The sequence below is a fragment of the Saimiri boliviensis genome, chromosome 2 (genome assembly GCF_048565385.1).
Source record: "Saimiri boliviensis isolate mSaiBol1 chromosome 2, mSaiBol1.pri, whole genome shotgun sequence".
Classification (NCBI taxonomy): Eukaryota; Metazoa; Chordata; class Mammalia; order Primates; family Cebidae; genus Saimiri; species Saimiri boliviensis.
In genome coordinates, this window is record NC_133450.1 from 44,670,336 (window position 1) to 44,695,412 (window position 25,077).

Consider the following 25,077-nt stretch of genomic DNA (forward strand, 5'->3'; position numbering starts at 1 on the left):
TTCTAGAAACTAGAAATCCAAGGTGTATTAGACACGGTTCCCTAGAGAGACAGAATATTAAGGATACACACACACACACACACACACACGTGTGTGGGAATTTATGAAGTATTAATTTACAGGATCACAAGGTCCTACAATAGCTGTCTGTAAGCTGAAGATCAAGGAGAGCCAGTCAGAGTCCCAAAACTTTAGAACTTGGAGTCTAATGTTCAAGGGCAGGAAGCATCCCTCACAGGAGAAAGATGTAGGCTCAGGGAGGCTAGGACAGTCTCTCCTTTTCCTGTTTCTCTGCCTGCTTTATATTCGCTGGCAGCTAATTAGATTGTGCCCACCAGATTAAAAGTGAATCTGCCTTCCCCAGCCCACTGACTCAAATGTCAGTCTCTTTTGGCAACACCCTCACAGACACACCTGGGATGAATACTTTGTATCCTTCAATCCAGTCAAGTTGACACTCAGTATTAACCATCACACAAAGTAAAGCATTGGCAGTTCTGGTTTCTTCTGAGGGCTCAGTCCATGGCCTGCAGACAGTTGCCTTCTCACTGTGTCCTCACATGGTCACTCCTCTGTGCATGTTCCCATCCTGGGTGTCTCTTGTGTGTCCTAATCTCTCCTTCTTATGAGGACACCAATCAAACTCGATTAGGGCCCAACCTAAAAGCCTCATTTTAACTTAATTACCTCTTGAAAAGCCCCATCCTCAAACACTGTCACTTTAAGAGCTACCAAGGGTATGGCTTCACATACGAATTTTGGGGGAACACAATTCATTTCATAACACCTAGAGGCCCACCTTGCTTTTTATTTCCACTTAGTCCATATAGAATCCTGAAGAGAAAGGCACAGGTGAACAATTCCAAATCTACCATTAATTTTTGTGGGAGCTTGGCAGATCACCTCATCTTTCTCTCAGCTGGAAAAGGAGAAGCTTAGAATAAAAGTGTTCTCAGCCTCTTCCCAGCTCAGACTCTCTGTGTTCCGCAGAGTTCCTGATGTGGTTGTGGGTGTGGGTGTGGGTGTGTGCCTATGCGTGTGTTTGTCTGTGGCAAACTCTCTGCAGAAAATGTAATGTCCTCCATATCTCTGTGCTGATAGGTCCTGAGAGTCAAATATTCTTAAAATATTGTGGATTTAGATAAAGTGAAATATTGTGTGATTAAATTATTGCTACACGCAAATTGCATAATTAGTTTAAGACTTTCCAGCAAAAACTAACCAGTTTTATTGCAGGGAATGACCAAGGACTGTCCCTCAGAACTATCATTCAATTGTCCAATGGAAAATATCAGCAAGCACAAACGACTACAGTAATGTCATGCCTCTAGACCAGAGGACTGCCCAGTATGCTAGGAGAACCTTTAAGTCAGCAGACATTCACATACTGCATCCCATCCATATCCGTGTCTAATGAGGTTCCTTCTGTAACCTACTATTGGTTTCAGGAGAACAAGAGGCATCAAACTCATTAAACCTAAAATGAAGATTTATTTGGCAGGTGCTAAACCGTCAAAAGGTCCCAACACTATTCACTGTTTTTGTGTCTTATGGTTTAACAAGGAGGCTTAAAAATAAAGAAACCACCAGCACTTTGGTTCACCCATTTCATACAAGGCAATTGGGATTCAAACTCACAAAGGTATGGTCCAGGGGGATAACACTCTTCTCATCTTTACTGAGATGGCACACGTGTTCACCCGTGCTCAAGATGCTAGTGATACAACAGCAGGCTTATTATCTGCTGCATTCGTAACGGGTTTTAGTGTTTCCTTGGTGGAACGGAGCAGGCAAGCTCCTTGTCTGAGGTGATGTGGTTGGTGAGTAGCAGAACTCTCATTCTAACTCCCATGTGTCCTTTCATAAAGGCAATGTGCTTTAGACAGACATTCAAGCCTGGCGTTCTCTTAAAACTGCAGAAAATAATGCAGTTAGCTAATTATGAATGAAATTTCCTCCTACAAAAAATTACTAAGATCAAGAAGTCTTTGGAAGCTCTATGGGATGGAGAATGATACTGCTTTTGCAGGCTATTCTTGCACATTTCATTACCTCAGATATATGTGACCTCTGCCCAAAAAAAGGCCAATAGGAAATGATGAAAAACTGGCAAGAAAAATTCCCAAGACGTCTCTAACAAGGCCTCCCATGCAACAGCCTTACCTAGGGAGGCCGAGCCACTGACCCACCCTACCTTCCATGTCCTTGCTAATGGCAGGGTGACCTGCTTGGAGCAGTCTTCGGTAAGTGACTACTTGAAATGCCTTACTGTAGTTCTCCTCCGTGACCTGTAGGAGGGATTAAGGGACTCCCCTGTGGCTGCATCCACAGCCATCAAACTTACCTTCACTGGACCACACCAGTCTCTGCTTGGTCTTTCCAGATGGCCATGGCCCCAGGCTTGTGAATCATGTCTGAGTTCCTCTGTTGTTTTTCCAGGAAGCCAGCATCCTAAGGCTAGTCCCTGTCCGACAAACTGACCCCGCCAGTCACCTCCCTGTATGTGCCTTTCCATCACTGCACTGATACCCCAGGCCCAGACCATAGCTTCACCCTCAGTCCATTGTGCCCTACCTGCTTATAAAGGCTGACTGATTTGTATCATACACTTAGGACTGGAACCCTCAAAACACTGTCCATAATCCAAGCACTGCGCCAAGGAAGTTTTTGTCTACACAAATGCCAATGTACAAGATGTACAAACTCTATTTCCTGTGAGTTCTCAAGTCTCAATGGCCACCTTCAGCATAACTGTTACATGCACTGGGAAACAAAAAAAAAGTGTGTTTTTAAAAATAAAAATGGCAATAGTCTCGTACCAAACCCGCAATATCTCTGAGGTTTGCCTGCACTATGCAGACGTTAAAATAGAATGAGGTATACTCTTGTTACTGGTGTGAAATATGTCTAAAATACATTGTTAGTGGGAAAGAGGTAATGTTGTAGAATGTTGTGTATAGAATGTTACTATTTGTGGGGGGAAAATGGGAGATAAAAACTAATCTATATACATGTCAATGAGCTTATGAATATAGCGTGTAGCTATGCATAGACTGTAAAAGGATATCAAAGCACTGCAAAGTGTTGCATCTGGAAAAGACAAGTAGCATGTCTTCAACCTTTTCGCTACATTTGCTCTCCCAGTGTTTGAATTTACCTCTGCCGTTTGTATGCACAACATATCTGTATATGTAAAAGAAAAATCAAACAGCCTACCTCACTGTAGCCCTTTCTGCGCCTGCTAAGGAATGGTCTCTGATAACAGAAAGTTTAAAGAATGAAGCTCTGAAATTCAACTGTAAACTAACCTAGCGATGCAGCATAGACTTGAGCAGAGCCCGCGGCTGGCAGGCGGCGAGTGGGGCCGCCGTCCCTCCTTCACCGCCCTGCCCTCCTGCGCACCCAGCCACTTCCGCGATGGAGAGCTCGCGGCACACAGCAGGTGCTCATTATTTGAAGGCTGTTTATTCTCCTGCTTCCTCGGTGCTTAAGGAGGCTTTTGGAAGCTCAAGTCCGCCTCGGCTAAGAACCAGGAGACGCAGCTCTGGTGCGTCTCGGCCCGCGGGGTCTCGGCGGCTCAGCGTCCCCTGCCGACCACCGTGGCGGCGGCTGAAATCGGCCCCAGCACTTAAAGGGCCGCACCGGAGGAGTTGCCTCCGCTCGGCGTCCTCCCTCCAGGCGGCTCTTTCCAGCGCGGTGCAGGCGAGTCTAGGGGTTGTCTCTATGATGGAAGCGGGGTGGCTCGGTGGAGTGGCTTCAGATCCCCTCCCTAGAGCCTGTGAGCCGCCATCGGGTGGTGAGTAGACCTTATTCTATTTCAATGTCCGCATAGTACAGACATTTGCTGTGGGAAAATCGGACCCGGGAGCCCAGAGAGCTTCATGCCGGCCGGGAAAGCTTTCCCGAAGCACAGGCTTCCCTACACCAACACACACGCGCACACCTCCACACCCGCACACGCTCACTCCCCCAGCCCGCCTCCATTCCCTCACTCCCGCCCAGGAAGAAGCGGGGAGCTGAGGGGAGAGGCGGAACCAGCGGGGAAAGGCGCCAGGCCGGAGCCCGCGCAAGCCCGGCCTTGGACCTCGCGGCCGCTCCTGCCCTCTGCTGGCTGGAAGGCGCACTTACACCTTCCAGGGCCGCCGGCGCAGCTCTGCCGCCGCTGGAGCCGCTGTGAGGGGGGCCGCGCGCGGGCTGAGGTCGGACAGGGGTGAGGATTCCCGCCTTCTCCGACCTCAGCCAGCGGCCTCTCTCACAGCTGCTTCGTCAGGGAGGGCTGAAGTTCCCACCGATAAACAGGGGTTGGGCCACCAGTAACTTGTCACATGAGGAGTGGGGGTGTCTGCACACCTTGGTGAACCTGCCAGTGGTGAACCTGTCGTGGGCGGAGACTCAGCGACGTCAGCATCTTGGTGAAGGCTGTCCTGGAGCCCAAATCCGTCAGTGACTCTGACATCTCAGGGACAGTGTGTGGCGGCCATGGTGCTTTGCGGAGTTGCTGCCTGGAGTTTTGCAGAAACGTCTTAGGGTGTTCAGATCCCTCTTAATTAAAGGTTTTAGTGCTGTGAGTATTCCCACAAACGGGTGCCTGTAGTACAATTATTTTGCAGCGTTCCTAGGGCCTACAGGGGCTCTTGATTTGAGGAGTCTTATTCAGCAAACATTTCTTGAGTACCTGTGTGCCAGGCGCGGTTAGAGGTATGTGGGAGTCATCAGAGAACACAGGACATACATACAAAAAAAAACTCTGCTTTCACGGAGGTCACATTCCAGTGACTTAGACACATAACCTGTACTCGCAGACAATAAGCATACATGTAAATTACACAGACTGTCAAGGTGATAAGCTCTATGGAAAAAATAAAGCAGAAAGGAGAATGAGGGAGCAATGGGTAGGGTTTTTTTTCCTTTGAGACAGTCTGGCTCTGTCACCCAGGCTGGAGAGCAGTGGCCCGATCTCTGGAGTGCAGTGGCACGATCTCAGCTCACTGCAACCTCCGTCTCCCAGGTTTAAACGATTGTTGTGCGTCAGCCTCCCAAGTAGCTGGGGTTACAGGTACACACCACCACACCCAGCTAATGTGGGACATGATACGTCTGAAGGGTCTGTTAGACCTCCAAGTGAAGATGTCAGATAGTCCGAGGTACTAATCCAAAGAGAGAGAGCTGGGCTGGAGGTATGTAGTTGGGAGTTGTTGGAGAATCACCAACATTTAAACCCTTGAGACTGGATAAGATCACCAAGGGATTGTGTGCAGATAGAGAAGGAGACCCTGGCTAATTCCTGGGGACCTCCAACATCAAGTTACCGGAGACAAGAGGAAAAATGTGTGAAGAGCCTGAGAATGAAAGGTCTGGATCGTAAGGGAAGAGCCAGGAGACAGGGGCATCCCAGAGACCATCACACAGCCTCGACATGACTGCCTGCGTTGAGGGACCAGGACTGATCTCACAATGCTTTTCATCCCTATTTCTGTCACAAAAAGCCTCATTCCCAGGTCGGCCTCATCAAAAAGGAGGGAATGATCCATTGTGCCTAATGCTGCTGATTGTGGAAAATCAACCTGTTGAAGTGGGAGGTCTTACTTCCAATGCAAGGAGTGCTCCCCATAACCCTCATAACTGCCAATGATGGAGCTGAGGAGGCTGGGGAGTCCATTGAGAAGACTTTCTTTTTTTTTGAGACAGAGTCTCACTTTGTAGCCCAGGCTGGAGTGCAATGGCACAGCCTCAGCTCACTGCAACCTCTGCCTCCCAGGTTCAAGTGATTCTCCTGCCTCAGCCTCCCCAGTAGCTGGGATTCCAGGTGTGTGCCACCACAGCCAGCTAATTTTTGTATTTTTAGTAGAGACAGCATTTCACCACTTTGACCAGGCTGGTCTCCAACTCCTGACCTCAGGTAATCCTCCCAACTTGGCCTCCCAAAGTGCTGGGATTACAGGAGCCACCGTCTCCAGCCTGAGAAGATTTTCTAAGTGCTGGACCTAGAAGAAGAGAATCTTGTCCAGGAGATGATTAGAAAAAGGGCCCACATATGAGCTGTGTTATCTGTTCTAAAGGAGGGACTGAAGAGATGGAGAGGAGGGCATCTACATCCTTTCAGATGAAGTGAAGCTCCCTTCCTCTGATTTGCCAGACATTTTCCCAGATCCCAGATCCTCAGGACCACATTCTCCCCATCGCTCCTCATTCCTCCAAGTACTCACCTGAGGAACTCACTCTGTCGGTCCTCCTTCCTCTGACGCACCTGGCGCCAATGCCTCCACCCTCTACCCTGAGTGCACATTCACCTGGAGAGCTCCACAGCTTACACACAGACCCACCTTATTTTTTTAACTGCCACACAGTACTAAGGAAATCCTCATACTAAAGAGTGATATGTTTAATTCTCAGTTCTAGAACTAGTTTTCTCTGCTCACTACCATTCTGATCCTCAGCTATGAAATGAAGGACTTGGAATAAAAGACCTCACAAATTCCTTTTAGCTCAGACGCTTGTAGTTCTTTGAAGCCCTGAAAAGGAGTGAGTGTGTGTGTGTGTGTGTGTGTGTGTGTGTGTATGTATGTATGTATGTGTGTGTAGAGGAATGTCTATGAAAAATGCAATCTACAGTTTTGAAATTTTTTCAATGTAAATCTGTTTTTCTTAAAATATGCCTAAATCTAGAAAAAATCACCCGATTAACTAAAATTATTGTCCTAGATATACATGTATGTATGTATGTTTATTATTGTTGTTGCTACCTTAAGACTGTCAAGAAAAACATTTAACTATTACATTTCAGTCAATACAGAAATCTCCATTTCTTTTCTGTTCTTCAATAGAGCAAGAGAAAAAGTCACCACAAAAGACAATAGAATGATCTTACACCTCTGAGACTATTTAGGTTTGAAGTTAGTACACTGGGGGATATCAGTCAATCAGCAAACATAAATGTAGTCATTCCCATCCTCAGCTGTCTCTATCAACCTACCTACCTCATTTAATGACCTAAAAGTCATTACATCTAAAAGGAAACTTTGATGAGTGCTTAACAGCCTAAAATATCTCAGCATCGTTCAAACCATTTATCCCCCATGGTTTTGCAAAGAGTGTTGGAAATAAACAAGAAAGCCACTCCCTCTTTGGTGCACCTATTTCATATAAAGTAATGGGATTAAGCCTCACAACAACATTGTCCTGTAGGTAACACTCTCCATATTTTTCTAGAGCTGATACAAGCTTTCACCTGTGCTCACGATCTAAAGTGACCCACCATCAGACTTATGATTATATATTGTGAAGGGTTTTAATGTTTCCACTGTAGAAAAGAGAAAATGCCTGGAGCAGTGGCTCACACCTATAATCCCAACACTTTGGGATGCCATGGCAGGTGGATCACCTGAGGTCAGGAGTTAGAGACCAGCCGGGCCAACCTGGAGAAACCCCATCGCTAATAAAAATACAAAAACTAGCTGGGTGTGGTGGCAGATGCCTGTAATTCCAGCTACTCAGGAGGCTGAGGCAGGAGAATCACTTGAACCCGGGAGGCGGAGGTTGGTGAGCCGAGATCATGCCATTGCACTCCAGCCTGGGCAACAGAGTGAGACTCAATCTCAAAAAGAAAAGAGAAAACAAGGGCTGAGTCTGAGGTTGTGAGGTAAATTCACAGCTGTGAGTCAGACTCTGATTATGTCTTTTTTTTTTTTTTTTTTTTTTTTTTGAAACAAAGTCGTGCTGTGTGGCCCAAGCTGGAATGCAGTAGTGGAATCACAGCTCACTGCAGCCTCAACCTTCCAGGCTCAAGCAATTCTTCATGAAACCACAGATTTTATGACATTAAAATAAATATATAACAATAAGCACTTTAAATGGGTATCTGTGTGCCCTAACATCGGTCATCTCACCTACCTTCAGATGTACGTGTGTCATTTTTTCACATATAGCTTTTTCTTGAACTTTAACTTAAAAAATTCTACCTGGAAAATGTTTTCACAGTAAAGGACCCGAGGACAGTATTAAAGAATCCTAACCCCAAAGATTTGGTCATATTTATCCAATTCTGTTCAAAAGAAAGGTTAAACAGGCAGGCTCTATATACACATCATTGTGAAAATGATCAAATGGCTTACTAGGACAACTGCTCATATTTTTCATGGAGTTAACAAAAGAAGTAATTCTTGTTTTTCCTCTTTGCTCTGATTCCTTGAATAAAATAGTATATTAAAAGGTGATTTCCAGCTGGACATGGTGGCTCACGCCTGTAATCCTATAATCCTACCACTTTGGGAGGTCTGGGTGGGGGGATCACCTGAGATCAGGAGTTCGAGACCAGCTTGGCCAACATAGTAAAATCCCGTCTCTACTAAAAATACAAAAACTAGCCAGGTGTGGTGGTGCATGCCTGTAATCCCAGCTACTCAAGAGGCTGAAGCATGAAGATCCCTTAAACCTAAGAGGCAGAGGTTGCAGTGAGCCAAGATGACACCACTGTACTCCAGCCTGGGCAACAGAGCAAAACTCTTATCTCCAAAAAAAAAAGGAGGTGATTTTCTGGGAGTCTCTCTGAGTCCACTAGGGCTCAGGAGGCTGCTCAATTCAAAAATAAACAAAGAAGTGATTTTCTCTGTCTGAGATTTAGCAAGTGTTCCCAACAAATAGGGGCCAATGACTAACCTATCTCAAGTCAACCAAACGAGGACTTGGTAAAAAGGAAGATGAAACCTGTTTTGTGGCCTTTGCTTGCCAGCCACCCCTAGTCTATAAAAGAACTTCCAGCGACCTAGACAGGCATGATTTTCCTCAATTTACGTGATAGTTACATAACCAGCAAACTCTTTGCATTTTAAAACCATGCAAAATAAAAGGAGTTAGGGTAGAAGCTCAGATGATTCTAAGCAGTTTTCTTTTCTTTCCTTTTTTTTCCTCCCAGGCAACTCTAAGCTGTTTTCTTACCAACATCAGTAGCCAAAAAAAAAAATGATAAGTTATGTAGGTCACTCACTAATTCTTTATTTTACTTTGCTATACTCTGAGCAGACTTGTACCCTATCCATTAAATACTAGCACTGATCTCCTCCCCACTTATTGTTATCAAAAATATCTCTAGAAATTTCAAAACCACAAAATCACTTTAAAAAAAAAACTGCTCTAGAAGATGAAAATCTGTGTAACTATATTTCCATTACTGTGTCATTATGTGATCAAATAGGAATAGCTCAAATTACATGTGAGCCATATCCTCACATCCTAGCAGTATATATTTGATTTCCTAAGTCATCTTCTTTTTTTTTTTTTGGAGATAGAATATATATTTGATTTCCTAAGTCATCTTCTTTTTTTTTTTGGAGATAGAATCTCACTCTGTCTCCCAGGCTGCTGGAGTGCAGTGGCGCCATCTTGGCTCACCTCAATCTCCCTGGTTCAAGTGATTCTCCTGACTCAGCCTCCCAAGTAGCTGGAACTACAGGCACATGCTACCACGCCCAGTTAATTTTTTTTTTTTTTTTTGTATTTTTAATAGAGACAGGGTTTCAGCGTGTTAGCCAGGGTGGTCTTGATCTCCTAACCTTGTGATCTGCCTGCCTCGGCCTCCCAAAGTGCTGGGATTATAGGCATGAGCCACTGGGCCTGGCTTTTATTTTATTTTATTTTTTCCTAAGAAGCAGAGTTTGTCTACGTTCTACCCATTGAAACTATATGCGTCACAGAGGGACCACACTACATCTAAGTCCTGTTTACATCCTCCTCACCCGTAAAACTGCATCCCACACAACATATATTTTAAAACTTGCAGCCAGGTATGGTGGCTAATACCTGTAATCCCAGCACTTTGAGAGGCTAAGGCAGGAGGATCACTCAAGGCCAGGAGTTTGAGACACCTGGCAACAAAGCAAGACCTCCATCTCTACAAAAAAATGAAAGAATTATCTGGGCATGGAGGCATGCTCTTATAGTCCCAGCTACTCAGGAGACTGAGGCAGGAGAATCACTTGTGCCCAGGAGGTTGAGGCTGCGGTGAGCTATGACTATACCACTGTACTACAGCCTGAGCAACAGGCTGAAACCCTGTCTCAAATAAATACTTGCTTAATAACTTAAGGAATTAAGGAATGCCACAGAATGAGATGGCTAAGTTCTGTTAGCTCTGCCTTCAGTTCTATTCAGGTCAATATTTGCATCCATATTTATATTAAAGGGCATCAACAATAACATTGCATTTGCATATGACAAGAATGTAAAATGATAGTGAAAAAATATGTGAATTATTTTTGTTGGAAGATGACATAATATCAGTTCAAGGGTCTAATTCCAATGTTTCTCACCTAGAAATTGACCCAGTGATTTAACACCTCTAACCATGCCTTCCTTACCTTCGATACACTTCTCCACCTCTGTGCATTTTCCCATGCCAATCCTTTTGCATACAATGTCCATCCCTTCCTGAATGCCCCAGCAAACTTCTACTCACCCTAATGACTTAGAAGCCTTCCTAGACCCAATGGGCAAAGTAACTTCCTTTGTCTCTGTGCTCCCAAAAAGCCATATTTATATAAGTAGTATTGCTTCTATCACATATTTAGTTTCTCTGCTTCTCCATAAACTACTTGAGGACCAATACTATGTTTCACATATCTTAACATACCCAGTGACTAACACCATTTCAGGAATAGAGTGCACACTATATAAATGCCTCATTTACAAAGATTAAATTCCCATTTTAAATAATGAAATTCGAGTACTAGGAATGTAAATGACAATTGTGTAAAAAGAAGCACAAATGTGAATGAATGCAAGAGTTTGGAAACCTAAGTTGGAGTTGTTTATACATTAGATATTCATTTTTTTATTTTTAATCAAGAACAAACTTTATTGAACTTTGCACCCTATTAACAGAAGTTTAAAAAAAAAAAAAAAACAGACTCTGTTTTACTAAACCTTCAGCTGTTGTCCCTCCTTCCCAGCTGGGGCTGTGACTGGCCTTTGCCACAGCCTTGCTGCATCTTCTCCTTAGCACCTGCTCCACCTGCCAGGAAGTAGCTAGTTTCCATGTCTCTGTGCTCCAGTTTATGGGCTCCTTCCAGGTCGGACCGTCAGCAGCCTCCTCCTTGTCTTCCTTTATATGAAGTCCTCAGGAAAAGGTATGCTGGCCTCTGGTTCTGAGGCCACCATACCCTTATCTGGTTTACTATCTTGTAGCAGCTTCATGGTTCGGAGCTGCATGTTCAGAAGCTCCTACTGAGCTCCAGCCAGACTAGTCACACACTCACTCAAAAAGAGGGTCCAATTGGGCCATCAAATTGTCCAGCTGCTGCTCTATTTGGATCAGCTGTTGCTCCAACTGCGGTGGTCATTTCTTGCCTGTCTCCTCTGGAAGAACTGCAGCTTCATCTTTCCCTATTGTGGAAGAAGAAAAGGGCAATACTGCAGCAAAATAGTTCTGCTCCATCACCTCAGTCTCCAAAGCCAGTAAGGAGAGGGGTGTAATTTAAGGTAGAGAAAGCTATTAAGTTTTTACCTCAGCTAATCGAAATTACTTCTAGTGTGGTTCCTCACCCAGCACATGAAGCAACATGCCAACATGTCCCACACGTGGTCATTCAGTCTGCCGAAACACCTCCAGGAATGAGCGGCTCTCTCCAGTCTGATAGAGCTCTGATTGTTAGACAGTTCATGCACAAATCTAAAATTTGTCCTTCATGTATCTTCTTTTCATAGTGCTGATGAGAGCCTTCCAAAATAATGGCTCTTCAAAATGATAGTTCCTCAGGAATTTAAAGACAACGGGCATACCCTTGCCCCCTTTCCTGATTCTTTTTCTGGTTTAATATTTTCAGTCTTTTCAGTCAGCCCCGTTTCGCATAGTTTTCTCTGGTTGCTTTACTCAACATATAGTGCTCTTAAGGCAGTTCTGTGAGAAGAATAAAATTCTCCAGGAATGTTCTGATCAGTAGATAAGGCACCACACCTTGTTTCTACCATTGATTTGGGAAGTAGGTTGTCACATCATTTCACAAACTTATTAGTCAATGAGACGCGTAAGGCTCAAGTGGATGTGTTGGGAGAACATCCTAAACATGCAATGGAAATTAAGGGGCCAGGACCCCAGAGAGATCGCACACTGGGTGAGCTCAAGCATTCAGAGACTGAGGTAGCAGTTGTCCACTGCCAGATTCCGAAAGTAGGTATGGCCTTACATATGCCACTTATCCTACTGATGCTCTGGTAAATGAAGGTGTTGATGGGCTTGCAGACCCTGGAGACCATTCCTCTATGCTACATTATCACGCCACAATAGTGGCTGAACCCACCTGGGATTCTGCACCTCAGGTAGTCAAGAGGGCATCTGTAGAAATCCTGGGACAGGAAGAAACAGTCTGATCTAGTAGCAGACGCAGGAGATTCCGCGTCAGAACCATGTTTTCTGTGAAATGAGGATCACTCCCTTTCCCTGAAGTACCTGGCACATAGGTGTTCTCAGTAAGTGTTATGTTATTACTAAGAAGACTGGTCTAATTTGAAGAGAAAATAACAAATATTTAAAAAATAAACCTATTAACTGGGTTTAACATTTATCAAACTATTAACTATTCAATAATTATTTAACTATTAATTTCTGTTATCTTCAGTCGCTGAAATCCGATTTTCCTCTTTTCTTCTTTCCGTTACTGCATTCTCCCTTTTCACACAGGGAAAACAACCCAAGACTCAGTTATCCGCGGAGGAAAGCCAAAGAACACAGAAGTCAGTACTCCGAGAAACAATCTGCCAGTCTTTGCTCGCAACCCAACTCCATCCCGCCCCCATCCCGCCCCCATCCCGCCCCCGTCCCGCCCCGGTCCCGCCCCATCCTCCTAACGTCTGGCGCCGGCTACCAGGCCCAACCCAGCCTCCAAGTCAGCCCAAACATGGTTTCCGCCTCAAGAATATTTACATAGCCATTGCTTATTGGCTGCTGGCAAACACTCGCTCTTCTCGTTGGCTGAAACTTCCGGGAGATGTTCTGCGAAGGCTGGTCCTTGCGGCGTTGGGACTGAAGGTCGCGGACATCTATATTTCCGTTTCCGGTTCGCCTCCAGAACCATGGCGGGGACTCTGAGGTATCTACCGACATTAGGAAGATTGTTCCCCGGCCTTGGAGTAGTTCCCCAGACCCGGGTGAGTGCCTACATTCCCTGCTCTCGGAGAGACTGGATCTCCAGAGACATCTCCGCGCGGAGGAGGAGCGCTCCCAGCAGTCCCCGCCCTAGCGAGCGCCCGCAACTTGCCTTTCTGCCAGGCAATCAGCCTTTCTTTATCTCCTTGCAGGCGCTCGCCGCCGTAGTACCTGGAGTGACCCAGGTAGATAACAAGTCCGATTTCCTGCAGAAGAGGCCCCATCGCCAGCACCCTGGCATCCGGAAACTACCGCACGTGCGGCTGCCACAGGCACTGTCTAACGGTGCCCAGTTACTGCTACGTGGTGAGTAACGGCAGGAAAGGGAGAAGAAACAGGACTGGACCTGCATATAAGTGATTCCTCTCTTAATCTTTGGCCCACAGAGATCGCTGAGCCCAATATGGAAAATCAGGTGCAAGCACTGACCAATTATCTCTGGAGCAGACATTTGCCTGTAGAGCCAGAGGAGTTGCAAAGACGGGCTATGCATCTTGAGAAAAAATTCCTAGAAAACCCAGGTAGGACTTAAGAATTATTTAAAGGTAGGCCAGATTGAAATATCAGTGAGAGGCCGGGCGCGGTGGCTCAAGCCTGTAATCCCAGCACTTTGGGAGGCCGAGGCGGGTGGATCACGAGGTCGAGAGATCGAGACCATCCTGGTCAACATGGTGAAACCCCGTCTCTACTAAAAAATACAAAAAATTAGCTGGGCATGGTGGCACGTGCCTGTAATCTCAGCTACTCAGGAGGCTGAGGCAGGAGAATTGCCTGAACCCAGGAGACGGAGGTTGCGGTGAGCCGAGATCGCGCCATTGCACTCCAGCCTGGGTAACAAGAGCGAAACTCCGTCTCAAAAAAAAAAGAAAAGAAAAGAAATATCAGTGAGAAATGAAATGCAAGAAATAGTCTCTCAAACAGATACTGAAGTCCCTATTTGACTTTCTGACCACAGCAGCAGTTGTTACAATGATTCCTTAATAAAAGAAGGTAGATTATTCTAGAGATTGCTAGAGAGTGTCCCACTATATTGGGTTTGGTTTGGTTTGGTTTTTGTTTTTGCTTTGAGACAGAGTATTGTTCTGTTGTCAGGCTGAAGTGCAACGACTCAATCTCAGCTCACTGCAACCTCCTTCTTCTGGGTTTAAGTGATTCTCCTGCCTCAGCCTCTTCAGTAGCTGGGATTACAAGCTACTTTTTGGATTTTTAGTGGAGACGGTTTCTTTATGGTGGCCAGGCTGGTCTTGAACTCCTGACCCCAGGTGATCTGCCTACCTTAGCCTCCCAAAGTGCTGGGATTACAGGCTTGAACTACCGCGCCCAGCCAATATACTGTTAAAATCTAGATATTTGTTTTTTTCCTGCAAGTCTACTGGATTAGGACCTTCTAAGTTTTTATTCAGGTGAAATAAAGTCCCTGGATGGCCCCTGCCCAGTACTGAAACCCTCTTCCGGGATAAGAGGATAAATATAATTCATCAATTAGTTTCATGATTGTGAGCTCCTTGACACTACAGAACTGCCATTTATTCATCTTACATTCCCTGCACACCTCACAGTACCTGGGTCACAGTAGGTGATTGGTAGATACTTCATAAACTGTACTGAACTGAACACAGTCATGAGACCTAGATTTTCAGCTTCCTTTCTTCTCCATAGGAATAGTGGAGAACATTAAAACCGTAAATTTTGGAGAAGTGAGGAAATCCAAAAAATAATGTGCTTGTCCTACCCTTTAAATTTTTATCATAGTTTCCTTTAATATAAAACAAACCCGTGGGACAGAATTGGTTAAGTTGAATAAACCATTCTTAGAAGCAAAATGCTATCCGATACATTCTGTTAGTGGTAGTTGCTACTGTTAATTCTTACCTGAAGCTTTTCTCTAGGTTTGTCTTCTCTCTTGAGCTTTAAGGCTTTTCTTAGGTGGGAGTCGGGGAAGACTGGGTGGGCAGTATATTCAAATATTGGATCTGAACCCTGTTCTCCTTAGGTCCTGACTTCCAGTCCTTGTTCTCACCACAGACTTATTTCAGACAGAGGCGAAACTTCGTGAAGCAGTGCTTCATGCACTACGTAAAACTACCTACCATTGGCAAGAACTGAGGTAAGGGGGGACTGGAAAATGTGCACAAGAAGGAAAAGGTGGACTTTAGAAAGAGAGTTGGGGGAATACAATTACACAATCAATGTAGTATTTTTTTTTAATCACCTGACCTTAAAAGGATCAATTTAGTATTTGAAAAAGCTAAAGTTCAAAGTTTTGAACATTAAAGTTTGAAAATTTAGTATTTGTAAGGCTCCCCAGGACCCTTCTGTATTGGGGAGTGAAAGGCCTGAGCAGGAAAAGCCCTTTCCAAGATGTCATTTTCTAAATCTAGAAGGTAACTATGGGATTAAGATTATTTACCAGTATATATGACTCTCTGATTTTAATGGCAGCTACAGTGAGGGACTGAGCCTGGTATATATGGCAGCAAGACTGGATGGTGGCTTTGCAGCAGTCTCCAGAGCATTCCATGAGGTGAAAGTCCCTTAACTTCCAACCTGAACTTTTTGACCATCAGTTCCCTATTCATAAAGTAGTTTTCTGGGATGGGAATTCTTGGGACATTGCATATGCATTGGTTTTTTTGTTTGTTTGTTTAAAGAGGATCTTCACTGGGCATGGTGGGCTCCTGCCTGTAGTCCCAGCTATTTGAGAGGCTGAGGCAGAAGGATTTCTTGAGCCCAGTTTGAGGCTGCAGTGAGCTGTGATCTCCACTGTGCTCCAGCCTGGTGACAGAGTGAGACCTTATCTCTTAAAAAAAAATACAAAATAAAGACATTCTCTTTATCCTGTGAAAGCATTCTGTGACCCAAGAAAGGTTTAGAATCACTATTTTAGGAGATTCTTATTCCATGAGATATTTACATTGAATTTCAAAAGGCATTTACATCTCATATCCTCTGTGATAGCTCCTAATTCATATTTACCAAGGTCCTAAATAAGTATCTAATTACCCTACTGTGGGATGTTGTATATTTCTTCAGATCCGGGCTCGAAATCCAACATTTCAGCCACAAACTTTAATGGACTTTGGCTCGGGTACTGGTTCTGTCACCTGGTAAGTAACTTTCTTCAGCCCTGTCTTGGTCAATTTTAGCTCTAGAAAACCATACTTACACAACTCCAAAATCAAGAGACTGGAAAACCAGAGGGAGAATAGGCAACTTGGGAATCTATAATGTTTCTTCCATCAAATTAGGCAAGGCAAAAGAAGGTATATGAATTGGGGCCAGAGCTTAATGTCAAGTGAAAAAAAAAGGCCCATTTTTAGAAAAATTAAAAAGAAAAGGAATTTTCAAAGTTTTTTTTTTTTTTTTTTTTTTTTTTTTTTTTAAGACGAAGTCTTGCTCTGTCACCCAGGCTGGAGTGCAGGGGTGCGATCTTGGCTCACTGCAACCTTCACCTTCTGGGTTCAAGCGGTTGTCCTTCCTCAGCCTCCCAAGTAGTTGGGACTACAGGCACCCACCACCATACCCATCTAATTTTTGTATTTTTAGTAGAGTTGGGGCTTCCCCATATTGGCCAGGCTGGTCTCAAACTCCTGACCTTGCTATCTGCCCACCTCAGCCTTCCGAAGTGCTGGGATTACAGGTATGAGCCACCGCACCCAACCAAGTCTACCTTTTTTTTTTTTAAGGAGTTATAAATAAAACAAGAGAATAACACTTAGTTTTTCCAACTATTTTAACATAACACTCTCTTTTCCCAGTGATGGGGTTGGGTATAAATGGGTCTCTTGTAGAGATGACTCTTGGTCATGGGAATTGATGATTTATAATAATTTTGCCATCTTAGGGCTGCTCACAGTGTTTGGGGCCAGACCCTACGTGAATATATGTGTGTGGACAGATCAACTGCCATGTTGGTTTTGGCAGAAAAGCTACTGAAAGGTGAGTGCAAGAGCACTTCCACAGTTGAGGGAGTTAAGAAAGCACAGGGGTACTAGTAAAAGCATTTTACTGGGAATTAGAGAAGAGGGTAAAAATTAAGATGAATCTGGGCTATTTTAAAGTTATGGTCAAGCAAAGGGTGGTATTAGAGGTTTCCGCTGGACTGAGGATGGGTTGGGTAAGTTTCAAAAGACAGGAAGCCTAATAGTCTCCCTGCCTTTTTTGGTTTTTTGGACTTTTTTAAATTTTAGATTAGAGATAGGGTCTCCATATGTTACCCAGGCTGGTCTTAAACTCCTGGCCTGAAGCCATCCTCATCCTCCCACTTCAGCCTCTAGGGTAGCTGGGATTATAGGCATGTGCCGCCATGCCTAGCTCATCTCTGCCCTTTTTGATATACACTTTCCCTATTCTTGGGGCCATGTTTCCTACCTGGATATCTCTTCAGTTTATATGTAACTTCCTACACACTACAGTTGCCTCTTCTTTTCTCCACAGGTGGTTCAGAATCTGGGGAGCCTTATATTCCAGGGGTCTTTTTCAGACAGTTTCTACCTGTATCACCCAAGGCAAGTGGCAGTGCTTAGAATATTCTAAACGTGGAATGTGGCAGATAGAAAACTGTGGCTTGAGTTTTTGCAACCCCACACTGAGTATTAGAAGATAAAAGAAATTTAGCGGCTAGGACTTTGTTGTATTCTTGGGATGCAGAGAAGTTGGATCTGTCATGGTCCTTGTCTTGGTCCTCAGGTGCAGTTTGATATAGTCGTATCAGCCTTTTCCTTAAGTGAACTGCCCAGCAGGGCTGACCGTAATGAAGTAGTTCAGACCTTATGGCGTAAGACACATCATTTCCTGGTGAGTTAAAATTCCTTGTTCCCTTAAGTCTTAAAGCAGCTTGATGGATTTCATGCCTTTTCTTCTCTCATTGTCTTCATTCTCCATCTATGTTTATTCTTACAGAGCTACTGACATTTACACCTTCATGTAATTTAAGACTTCTGCGTATTATTCCCTTTCGTAAACAGGTGCTGGTGGAGAATGGAACAAAAGCTGGGCACAGCCTTCTCATGGATGCCAGGGATCTGGTCCTTAATGTAAGGCTGCTTCTTCCCTCACTCCGCGACCCATATGTCACCAATTACTATTACTCCCTTGAAAACTAAGGAGATTGTACAATTCAGGACTTTACAATTCAAGATGAGATTTGGAGAAAAAAAAAAAATAAAAGAAAAAGCTAAAGAGATTGTCATATATTGGCAAAGGTAACTCTCAGGAAATTTAGCATATAAAGTCATATGATACAGAGCAGTGGTTGGCAAATGAGAGCCTGTGGATCAAATCAGACCTGCCACCTGTTTTTATATAGGCCATACTTATTTGTGCCTCTGTTGTCTGTGACTGCTTTCAAACTACAAAGAGCAAGATTGAGTAGTAGGGACAGAGAGAGATTTTTGCCTACTTATTGGCCCTTTAAAAGAAAGTTTGCTGACTCCTAATCTACGGCATTGCTGAGCTAAAAACCTTGTCACTGGGGGAAGAGTATGAGCCGGTGTATAATCATAAATTTAATTGTCCTGGAGTGGGATTTTTTTTGAGAGTGGAGGTTGCTGACAAGGAAGAGCACCGTACTATGTGCCAAGTTCTTGCCTTTCTCCTACAGCAAAGAGAAAGTTCTTTGTTCAGAGTATTAAAGATGCAGCCAGCTTAACTCAAAGGACATAGTTAATCGTTATTAGTGTTGAATATTACAGGAGTCCTCAATTTACTGAATGCAGAGATTGAGTTATGAAAATAGACCCCTGGCCCAGCTTTATTTCTTTTATTTCCTTTGATTTCAGGGAAATGAGAAGTCACCTTTGGACCCTCGACCTGGTTTTGTCTTTGCCCCAGTGAGTATTACTTCTACCTGTCCCACCACACAGATCTGAACTCAGGTGTGGCCAGGAAAAGTAAAAGGGTAAAGCTAAGCCATTCTCCACTACTTTGTGTTCCTATCCAGTTCCTACCTAATGATTCCCCTGGCTCTTCCTACCCTCTGCTCCTGTCCTCCCTTCTCCCTGGTGCCTTTTGACTCTATCATTCTTAGTTTTTAAGTTTTGTGATTGATGGCTCTTTTGTCTTACCTCATTTTTTTCTGTGTTCACAGTGTCCCCATGAACTCCCTTGTCCCCAATTGACAACCTCTAAGCCCCTGGCCTGTAGCTTCTCACAGGCGTACCATCCCATTCCCTTCAGCTGGGTATGTACCTGGGGCTATTGCAGCAGGGAGCAAACATCCTGGAAAAACAGAAAGAAAAAGAATCAGAGTTAGGAGGAGTTGAATAATTAATAGAACAGGCTACAGACTTTAGGGCCTACATGTATATGATTTATACATTGTAAAAAAGGACTGCAGGAATGGAAAACGGGGGCTTTACAAACTTTTTCCCTATATCTTTTCTTCTAAGCAGTCTCTATGTTCCTTATCTTAGAACAACAAACCAAAGGAAGAAAAGTTCTCTATGGTGATCCTTGCTCGGGGGTCTCCAGAGGAGGCTAATCGCTGGCCCCGTATCACTCAACCTGTCCTTAAACGGCCTCGCCATGTGCATTGTCACTTGTGCTGTCCAGATGGGCATATGCAGCATGCTGTGATCACAGCCCGCCGGCATGGCAGGTATAGGGGATGTGACCAAAATTAATGGGATGTGGCAAGACCCTGCAGCCCACATTAACATCTCATTTCCACAGGGATTTGTATCGTTGTGCCCGAGTCAGCTCCTGGGGAGATCTTTTACCTGTGTTTACTCCATCTGCGTTTCCTCCGTCCCCTGCTCAAGATCCCTCTGAGAGTTGACAAGGATGTGTAACAAGTATTTTCTTCTATCATGCCTTCTAGGGCTGAAGCTACCTGGTATCCAGGAGGGGAATGCTGGCATCCCCATATGTCTGTGTTTGAGATTTTTAATAATAAATAATAAATTTTTAAAGAATGAAAGTGGATTTCGTGATTCTTAAGTGTAGAAGCCAGGCATGGTGGCACGTGCCTGCATTTCCAGCCACTCAGGAAGCTGAGGTGGGAGGATCATTTGAGCCCAGAATTTAAGGCTGCAGTGAGCTATGATTGTACTACTGCACTCTAGCATAGGTGACACAGCAAGACCTCCTCTCTTAAAAAAAAAAAAAAAAGAAGAAGAATACATAAAAGGTGTAGTTAATTAACCTGGCCTATCCTGTAATGAAGAGCTTCCTCAGATTTTTGGTGCCACTCTTCCCACACAAATCCCAAGCTGACCTTCTCCTATTGTGACAGGCCAGATCTCTGTAAGGTCTTCACTGTAATGATGAATGTATACGCTCATCATTCAAGCAGAAGGAGAAAAACCAGATTTCCATAAGCCCTTTGCTGTAATGATGAATGTACATTAAAGCAGAAGCAAGAAAATGGATAATGAATTGGGGGAAATCAAGTGCCTGAATAAGAGGGCTGGAATACAAAAAAAGCAAGCCCCACCTGTACTTTATCGACCTCAGATCTAGTTTAGTGATAAAAGCAGTCCTGCACATAAGACCCATACCAGGACCAACTTAAGATTGATAAACCTTTCTATCTGCAGATCCCTAGTTTGTATAGATTAGGAAACATGCCCACAGGTGTACAATAGAGTTAATTGTATATATAAGCTAAAGAAAAACTTGTAACTTTGAGTTGGTCTGGTGGGCTACTCCAGCCTTCGCCCTGTAATCAGTTGTAGAAATAAACTGCCTTCTTTCCCAGTCTGTCTGCATCTCATTATTAGACCACAAGAACAAGCAGCTGGACCCCATTCATCCAGAAACACTGTAAGAATAGTGCTTCTACCATAGGCCAGGACTTCCCTAGGAAGATAATCCGGAGTTGCAAGGAAAGCCGCCTCCAGAGCTCTGAGAACTGGCTCAACAGGTCTCAGGGTTGTTATGTGGGCCACCTGAATAGGGGAATCAGCAGCTGCCTGGACTGTCTTTTACTATTGCCTTCCCTTCTGTTTTTCCCGGGGTTCCTCAGCTACCCTAGAGTATGTATGGGAAATCTCCCATACATTTCTATCAAGAATGATTCCCATCAGAACTGAATTTTCTACCCCCGACCCCTCTATATCCAGGTAGAATCCTCCCATTTACTCAGTTCATTTGTTTTTCCCTAGGCCTTGCTGTTTCAGGGTTAGGGCAGCTTCCTTTGTCTTAAAACTTAAATGTCTGTTTTTCCACAGTTCTTAGCAGGAAACAGGCACAATCAGAAATTGTGACAGTATCAGTGTAATACCAGAAATAACTCATCGCTCTCAAAACTGGTCCAATCAAAAGAGAAAGAAAAAGTAAATCAGTACCGCTAGACATTTCCATGCCTGGAGCTATTTTTCTGGTTACAAGAAAACGTAATCCAGGTGGCCCCAAATAAAAGGGGGTGGTTCAAGTATCAGCATTGCAACCTGTAAGACTTGGGGTAGGGTGGAGAGGGTATGGAAGGCTTAGATCAGATGTCCTGAGTAAGACAGGACCAGATTGTCCCCAATACAAAATAGCTGGGAAGCAGCTACCATAGACTTTCCTATTTTGGATTAGACCAACCCTAGGCACACGAACTGAGACTATCCATAGCCCCTGGATTAGTCATGGCATTGAGGAGGAGGAGAAGACGCCACTGGGCTGTGCCTGACAGGGAGTCCGGAGTTTCTGGTTTCTAAGCTCGGGAAGGCGGAGCCAGGGGAGGGGCCTCCATGCAGTGGGAGGGCTGGAAGCTGGGGCAGGACCCATCAGCTCTGCAATGCTGCACAAGGAGAAGCAACACAGAAGATACCAATAGCCTCCTGAAACTCGCAAGAGTGGACACTCCAGTGTTGACCACCTAAGATACTGCTTCAAAGAGGACAACTCCCTTGTCATTCTGACTCCTGGACTTACACTATACCCCAGAGATGGAGCAACTACTAGGAGTAAAACTTGGTTGCCTGTTTGCCCTGTTGGCTCTCACTCTGGGCTGTGGCCTTATTCCTATCTGCTTCAAATGGTTCCAGATTGATGCAGCCGGAGGTACAGCTCTACCCATCTTTGTTCCATAGCCTGAGTCTCACCTCAACCCTGTCCTGATACCTTGCTCTGATTCTCTCACCACCCCCAACCTTGGGATATTGAGTGCTGCCTGCTGCTCTTTACTCACCTTCGTCTGTCTCCTCAGTGCCAGGTGGGTTGTAACTTCTGCTTTTTATTAGGTCATCGCAGGCGGGTCCTCAGACTCCTGGGCTGTATTTCTGCTGGTGTTTTCCTGGGAGCAGGGTTCATGCACATGACTGCTGAAGCCCTGGAAGAAATTGAATCACAGATCCAGAAGTTCATTGTGCAGGTGAGAGCAAAGATGCCAAGCTGCGGACCTCTGAGGGCAAAAGGATAAACAGAACAAAGAGAAGAGAGCAGGAAAGGGATGGAGCCAAGGACATGGGTGGAACGACAGGGAAGATGAAGCTCTTGTGTGCAATGATGAAAGCAAGTCAGATTAGGCTTTAAGGAAAAGAGAATTGCTGAAGGGACAGGACAGGAAGCTTCGCTGCTCCACCCCAAGTCTAATTTCTGCCGTTCTCTCCTTAGAACAGATCAGCAAGTGAGGGAAATTCTTCTGGTGATGCCAATTCAGCTCAGGTAAGTACCTCTCACCATCCCCTCTGGAGGGTGAGGAGAACCAGAGAGGCCTTTCATATCCAGACCCCTTTGGGAGGATCACGTGAGGAGTACCAAGAATCCCTCCTGCTCCCTAGCTCAGAAATTGTAGAGGAAAAGGGCAGCAAACGCAATCCCTCTGAGTTTATAGAACCCTAGAAAAAGCTCTTGCTTTACTCTTTCATTCTTTCCCTAGATCCTCTGCTACACCTCACATCATTTTCCCATATTTTTAACTCTATTGAGATTGTGTCCCTGAGTCCCTCTGATGGTCTTTTGTTGTTTTTGTTCGTTTTCTGAGACAAAATCTCCTCTTTATCACCCAGGCTGGAGTGCAGTGATGCAATCTCGGCTCACTGCAACCTCTGCCTTCTCGGTTCTAGCAATTCTCCTGCCTCATCCTCCTGAGTAGTTGGGATTACAGGCACATGCCACCATGCCCGGCTAGTTTTTGTATTTGTTGTAGAGACAGGGTTTCACGATACTGGCCAGGCTGGTCTTGATCTCCTGACCCCCAGTGATCTGCCCACCTCGGTCCCCCAAAGTGCTGCAATTATAGGCGTGAGCCACTGTGTCCTGCCCACTCTGGCATTCTTGTTGCATGTCCATGTCTGCTCTTAGCTTTATTTCCCCTATTCTTTTTTGTGTTCAGTTACCACATTGTCTCATTCTCTTCAATCTCCCAATTCCATGTCCATCCAATGCATTGCCTACTCTTCCTTTTCATCTCACAGCCCTCCTTTTTATTCCTAGACGGAGTATCCCTATGGAGAGCTCATCATCTCCCTGGGCTTCTTTTTTGTCTTCTTTTTGGAGTCACTGGCATTGCAGTGCTGTCCTGGGGCTGCTGGAGGATCAACAGTGCAGGAGGAAGAATGGGGTGGGGCTCATATCTTCGAACTCCACAGCCATGGACATATACCCTCACCCTCAAAGAGTCCCCTGCGAGCCCTTGTCCTCTTGCTCTCACTCTCCTTTCACTCAGTGTTTGAAGGGCTAGCTGTGGGGCTGCAGCCGACAGTAGCAGCTACCGTGCAGCTCTGCCTTGCGGTCCTGGCTCATAAGGGGCTTGTGGTATTTGGTGTAGGAATGCGGCTGGTGCAGTTAGGTACTAGATCACGATGGGCTGTGTTCTCCATACTATTATTAGCTCTCATGTCTCCCCTAGGTCTAGCCATAGGGCTGGCTGTGACTGGAGGGGACTCTGAAGGAGGATGGGGCTTAGCCCAGGCTGTGTTAGAGGGTGTGGCAGCTGGCACCTTCCTGTATGTCACCTTCCTAGAAATTCTTCCACGGGAGCTAGCTAGTCCTGAGGCCCCTCTAACTAAGTGGAGCTGTGTAGCCGCTGGTTTTGCCTTCATGGCCTTTATTGCCTTATGGGCGTGAGAGAGTCCTGGCTTTTCTGATGGACCTACTTACGATGCGATGACCTCTTTATCCCCAGGGACACCTCCCAAATGGCTTTGACCCTCAGACATTTCTTTACTGAGACTAAATAACATTCAATAGAATTGGACTGGACCCCAGCTTTCCTTTACCTGAGATCCCATTTCTCACCCAGGACTGAGAAAAAGATATTTAGGTTGAGCAGCTATGAATTGGAGCATTGGTACAGAGACCCTTCAGGTTCTGTTCTTGTCCATTTATGCTACTGTGTGTAATAAAATGCCCATTTTTCCCTCCTTCAGCCGTTTTGGATTTTATTTCTCCTGGTTGCCTAGAAGCTATCTGGCACATGAAGCCATGGAATAGGGAATGGGAAGAATGAATGTTGAAGGTAGTGTTTTCTTCTGGAATTAGAACCCCTAGCCATTCTGTCAGTTGCCAGCCACAGCTCCAGACATGGAGCCTTGCTAAAATTCCAACAACCTCCTCCCACCTTACCCGTTGTAGTTGAGAAAATGAGCCAGTTCCCAGCATTTAAAAGGAAAGAAAGTTAGAAACCAAAATGATGTGGATCGATTATGTTCCTACACTTAACGTACCCACTCCACTCCCAGTTCCTACTATCAGCCACCCATGACACGTCCAGGCTAAATGGAGATCAGGCGGAATACAGCCCATCTGCATCAGGTTTCTATTTCTTCACACTGAGCCCTGTGTGGCCTCAGGGACACTATTGCTGTTCTCTGAGTTTCTATCTCCTTCCAGCTGCCTTGTATTGAGGGGTTAAAAAGCAGTGTGTTTGGAGAGGGAGAAAGGTGCCAGATATTAAAATAAAGTCCTGGGGCAATTACTTGGCTCTGGAAGGACTTATTGGCTTTCTTTGTGTCTGCCTTACAAATTGTCTTTCCATCTGAGTAACCCCTACAATGTGTTACTTCCCTTAA

At 44.9% G+C, this 25,077-nt stretch overlaps 3 protein-coding genes and 1 pseudogene across 8 annotated transcripts in view; 2 read left to right on the forward strand and 2 right to left on the reverse strand.

The window, feature by feature from the left end:
- The window catches only part of RNASE1 (ribonuclease A family member 1, pancreatic), a 58,101-nt gene extending 54,023 nt beyond the window's left edge, over positions 1-4,078 (reverse strand). For 2 of the 5 annotated variants that reach the window (XM_003924377.4, XM_010335118.3), the window contains exon 1: positions 2,345-3,998. Coding sequence is in view for 3 of the 5 variants with exons in the window: in XM_039468912.2 (XP_039324846.1) it covers positions 2,345-2,545 (201 nt within the window). In the remaining 2 variants the exon portion in view is untranslated. Of the gene's footprint in view, positions 1-2,344 lie in introns of all 5 variants that reach the window. The other 3 variants (XM_039468912.2, XM_039468911.2, XM_074393179.1) reach the window with 3 other exon arrangements.
- A 6,671-nt stretch (positions 4,079-10,749) lies between these two features.
- Positions 10,750-12,448, reverse strand: LOC141583538 (coiled-coil domain-containing protein 107 pseudogene; annotated as a pseudogene).
- A 418-nt stretch (positions 12,449-12,866) lies between these two features.
- On the forward strand, positions 12,867-20,049 carry METTL17 (methyltransferase like 17). The gene is made up of 14 exons (XM_039468689.2): positions 12,867-13,137; positions 13,288-13,441; positions 13,522-13,656; positions 15,161-15,242; positions 15,578-15,659; positions 16,169-16,242; positions 16,980-17,074; positions 17,573-17,643; positions 17,825-17,932; positions 18,103-18,171; positions 18,916-18,966; positions 19,224-19,316; positions 19,549-19,733; positions 19,808-20,049. The coding sequence occupies exons 1-14, from the start codon at positions 13,063-13,065 to the stop codon at positions 19,911-19,913; spliced, it is 1,380 nt and encodes a 459-aa protein (XP_039324623.1). The 5' UTR covers positions 12,867-13,062; the 3' UTR covers positions 19,914-20,049.
- Positions 20,050-20,111: 62 nt separating this feature from the next.
- On the forward strand, positions 20,112-24,431 carry SLC39A2 (solute carrier family 39 member 2). 2 transcript variants are annotated; one of them, XM_003924373.4, is made up of 4 exons: positions 20,112-22,126; positions 22,306-22,436; positions 22,679-22,729; positions 23,501-24,431. In XM_003924373.4, exons 1-4 carry the CDS (start codon positions 22,012-22,014, stop codon positions 24,131-24,133), a joined length of 930 nt encoding a protein of 309 aa, XP_003924422.1. In that variant the 5' UTR covers positions 20,112-22,011; the 3' UTR covers positions 24,134-24,431. The 2 variants fall into 2 exon arrangements, with proteins under 2 accessions (XP_003924422.1, XP_010333419.1); XM_010335117.3 differs by having other exon boundaries at positions 22,684-22,729.
- The last annotated feature ends 646 nt before the right edge of the window (positions 24,432-25,077 follow it).

Coding starts and splice junctions, on each gene's coding strand:
- METTL17 (XM_039468689.2), top strand. CDS start 13,063: ATGGCGGGGACTCTGAGGTATCTACCGACATTAGGAAGATTGTTCCCC. Junction 13,138..13,287: donor GAGTAGTTCCCCAGACCCGG/GTGAGTGCCTAC, acceptor ATCTCCTTGCAG/GCGCTCGCCGCCGTAGTACC. Junction 16,243..16,979: donor GGTACTGGTTCTGTCACCTG/GTAAGTAACTTT, acceptor TTGCCATCTTAG/GGCTGCTCACAGTGTTTGGG.
- SLC39A2 (XM_003924373.4), top strand. CDS start 22,012: ATGGAGCAACTACTAGGAGTAAAACTTGGTTGCCTGTTTGCCCTGTTG. Junction 22,127..22,305: donor CCAGATTGATGCAGCCGGAG/GTACAGCTCTAC, acceptor GCTTTTTATTAG/GTCATCGCAGGCGGGTCCTC. Junction 22,437..22,678: donor TCCAGAAGTTCATTGTGCAG/GTGAGAGCAAAG, acceptor TTCTCTCCTTAG/AACAGATCAGCAAGTGAGGG.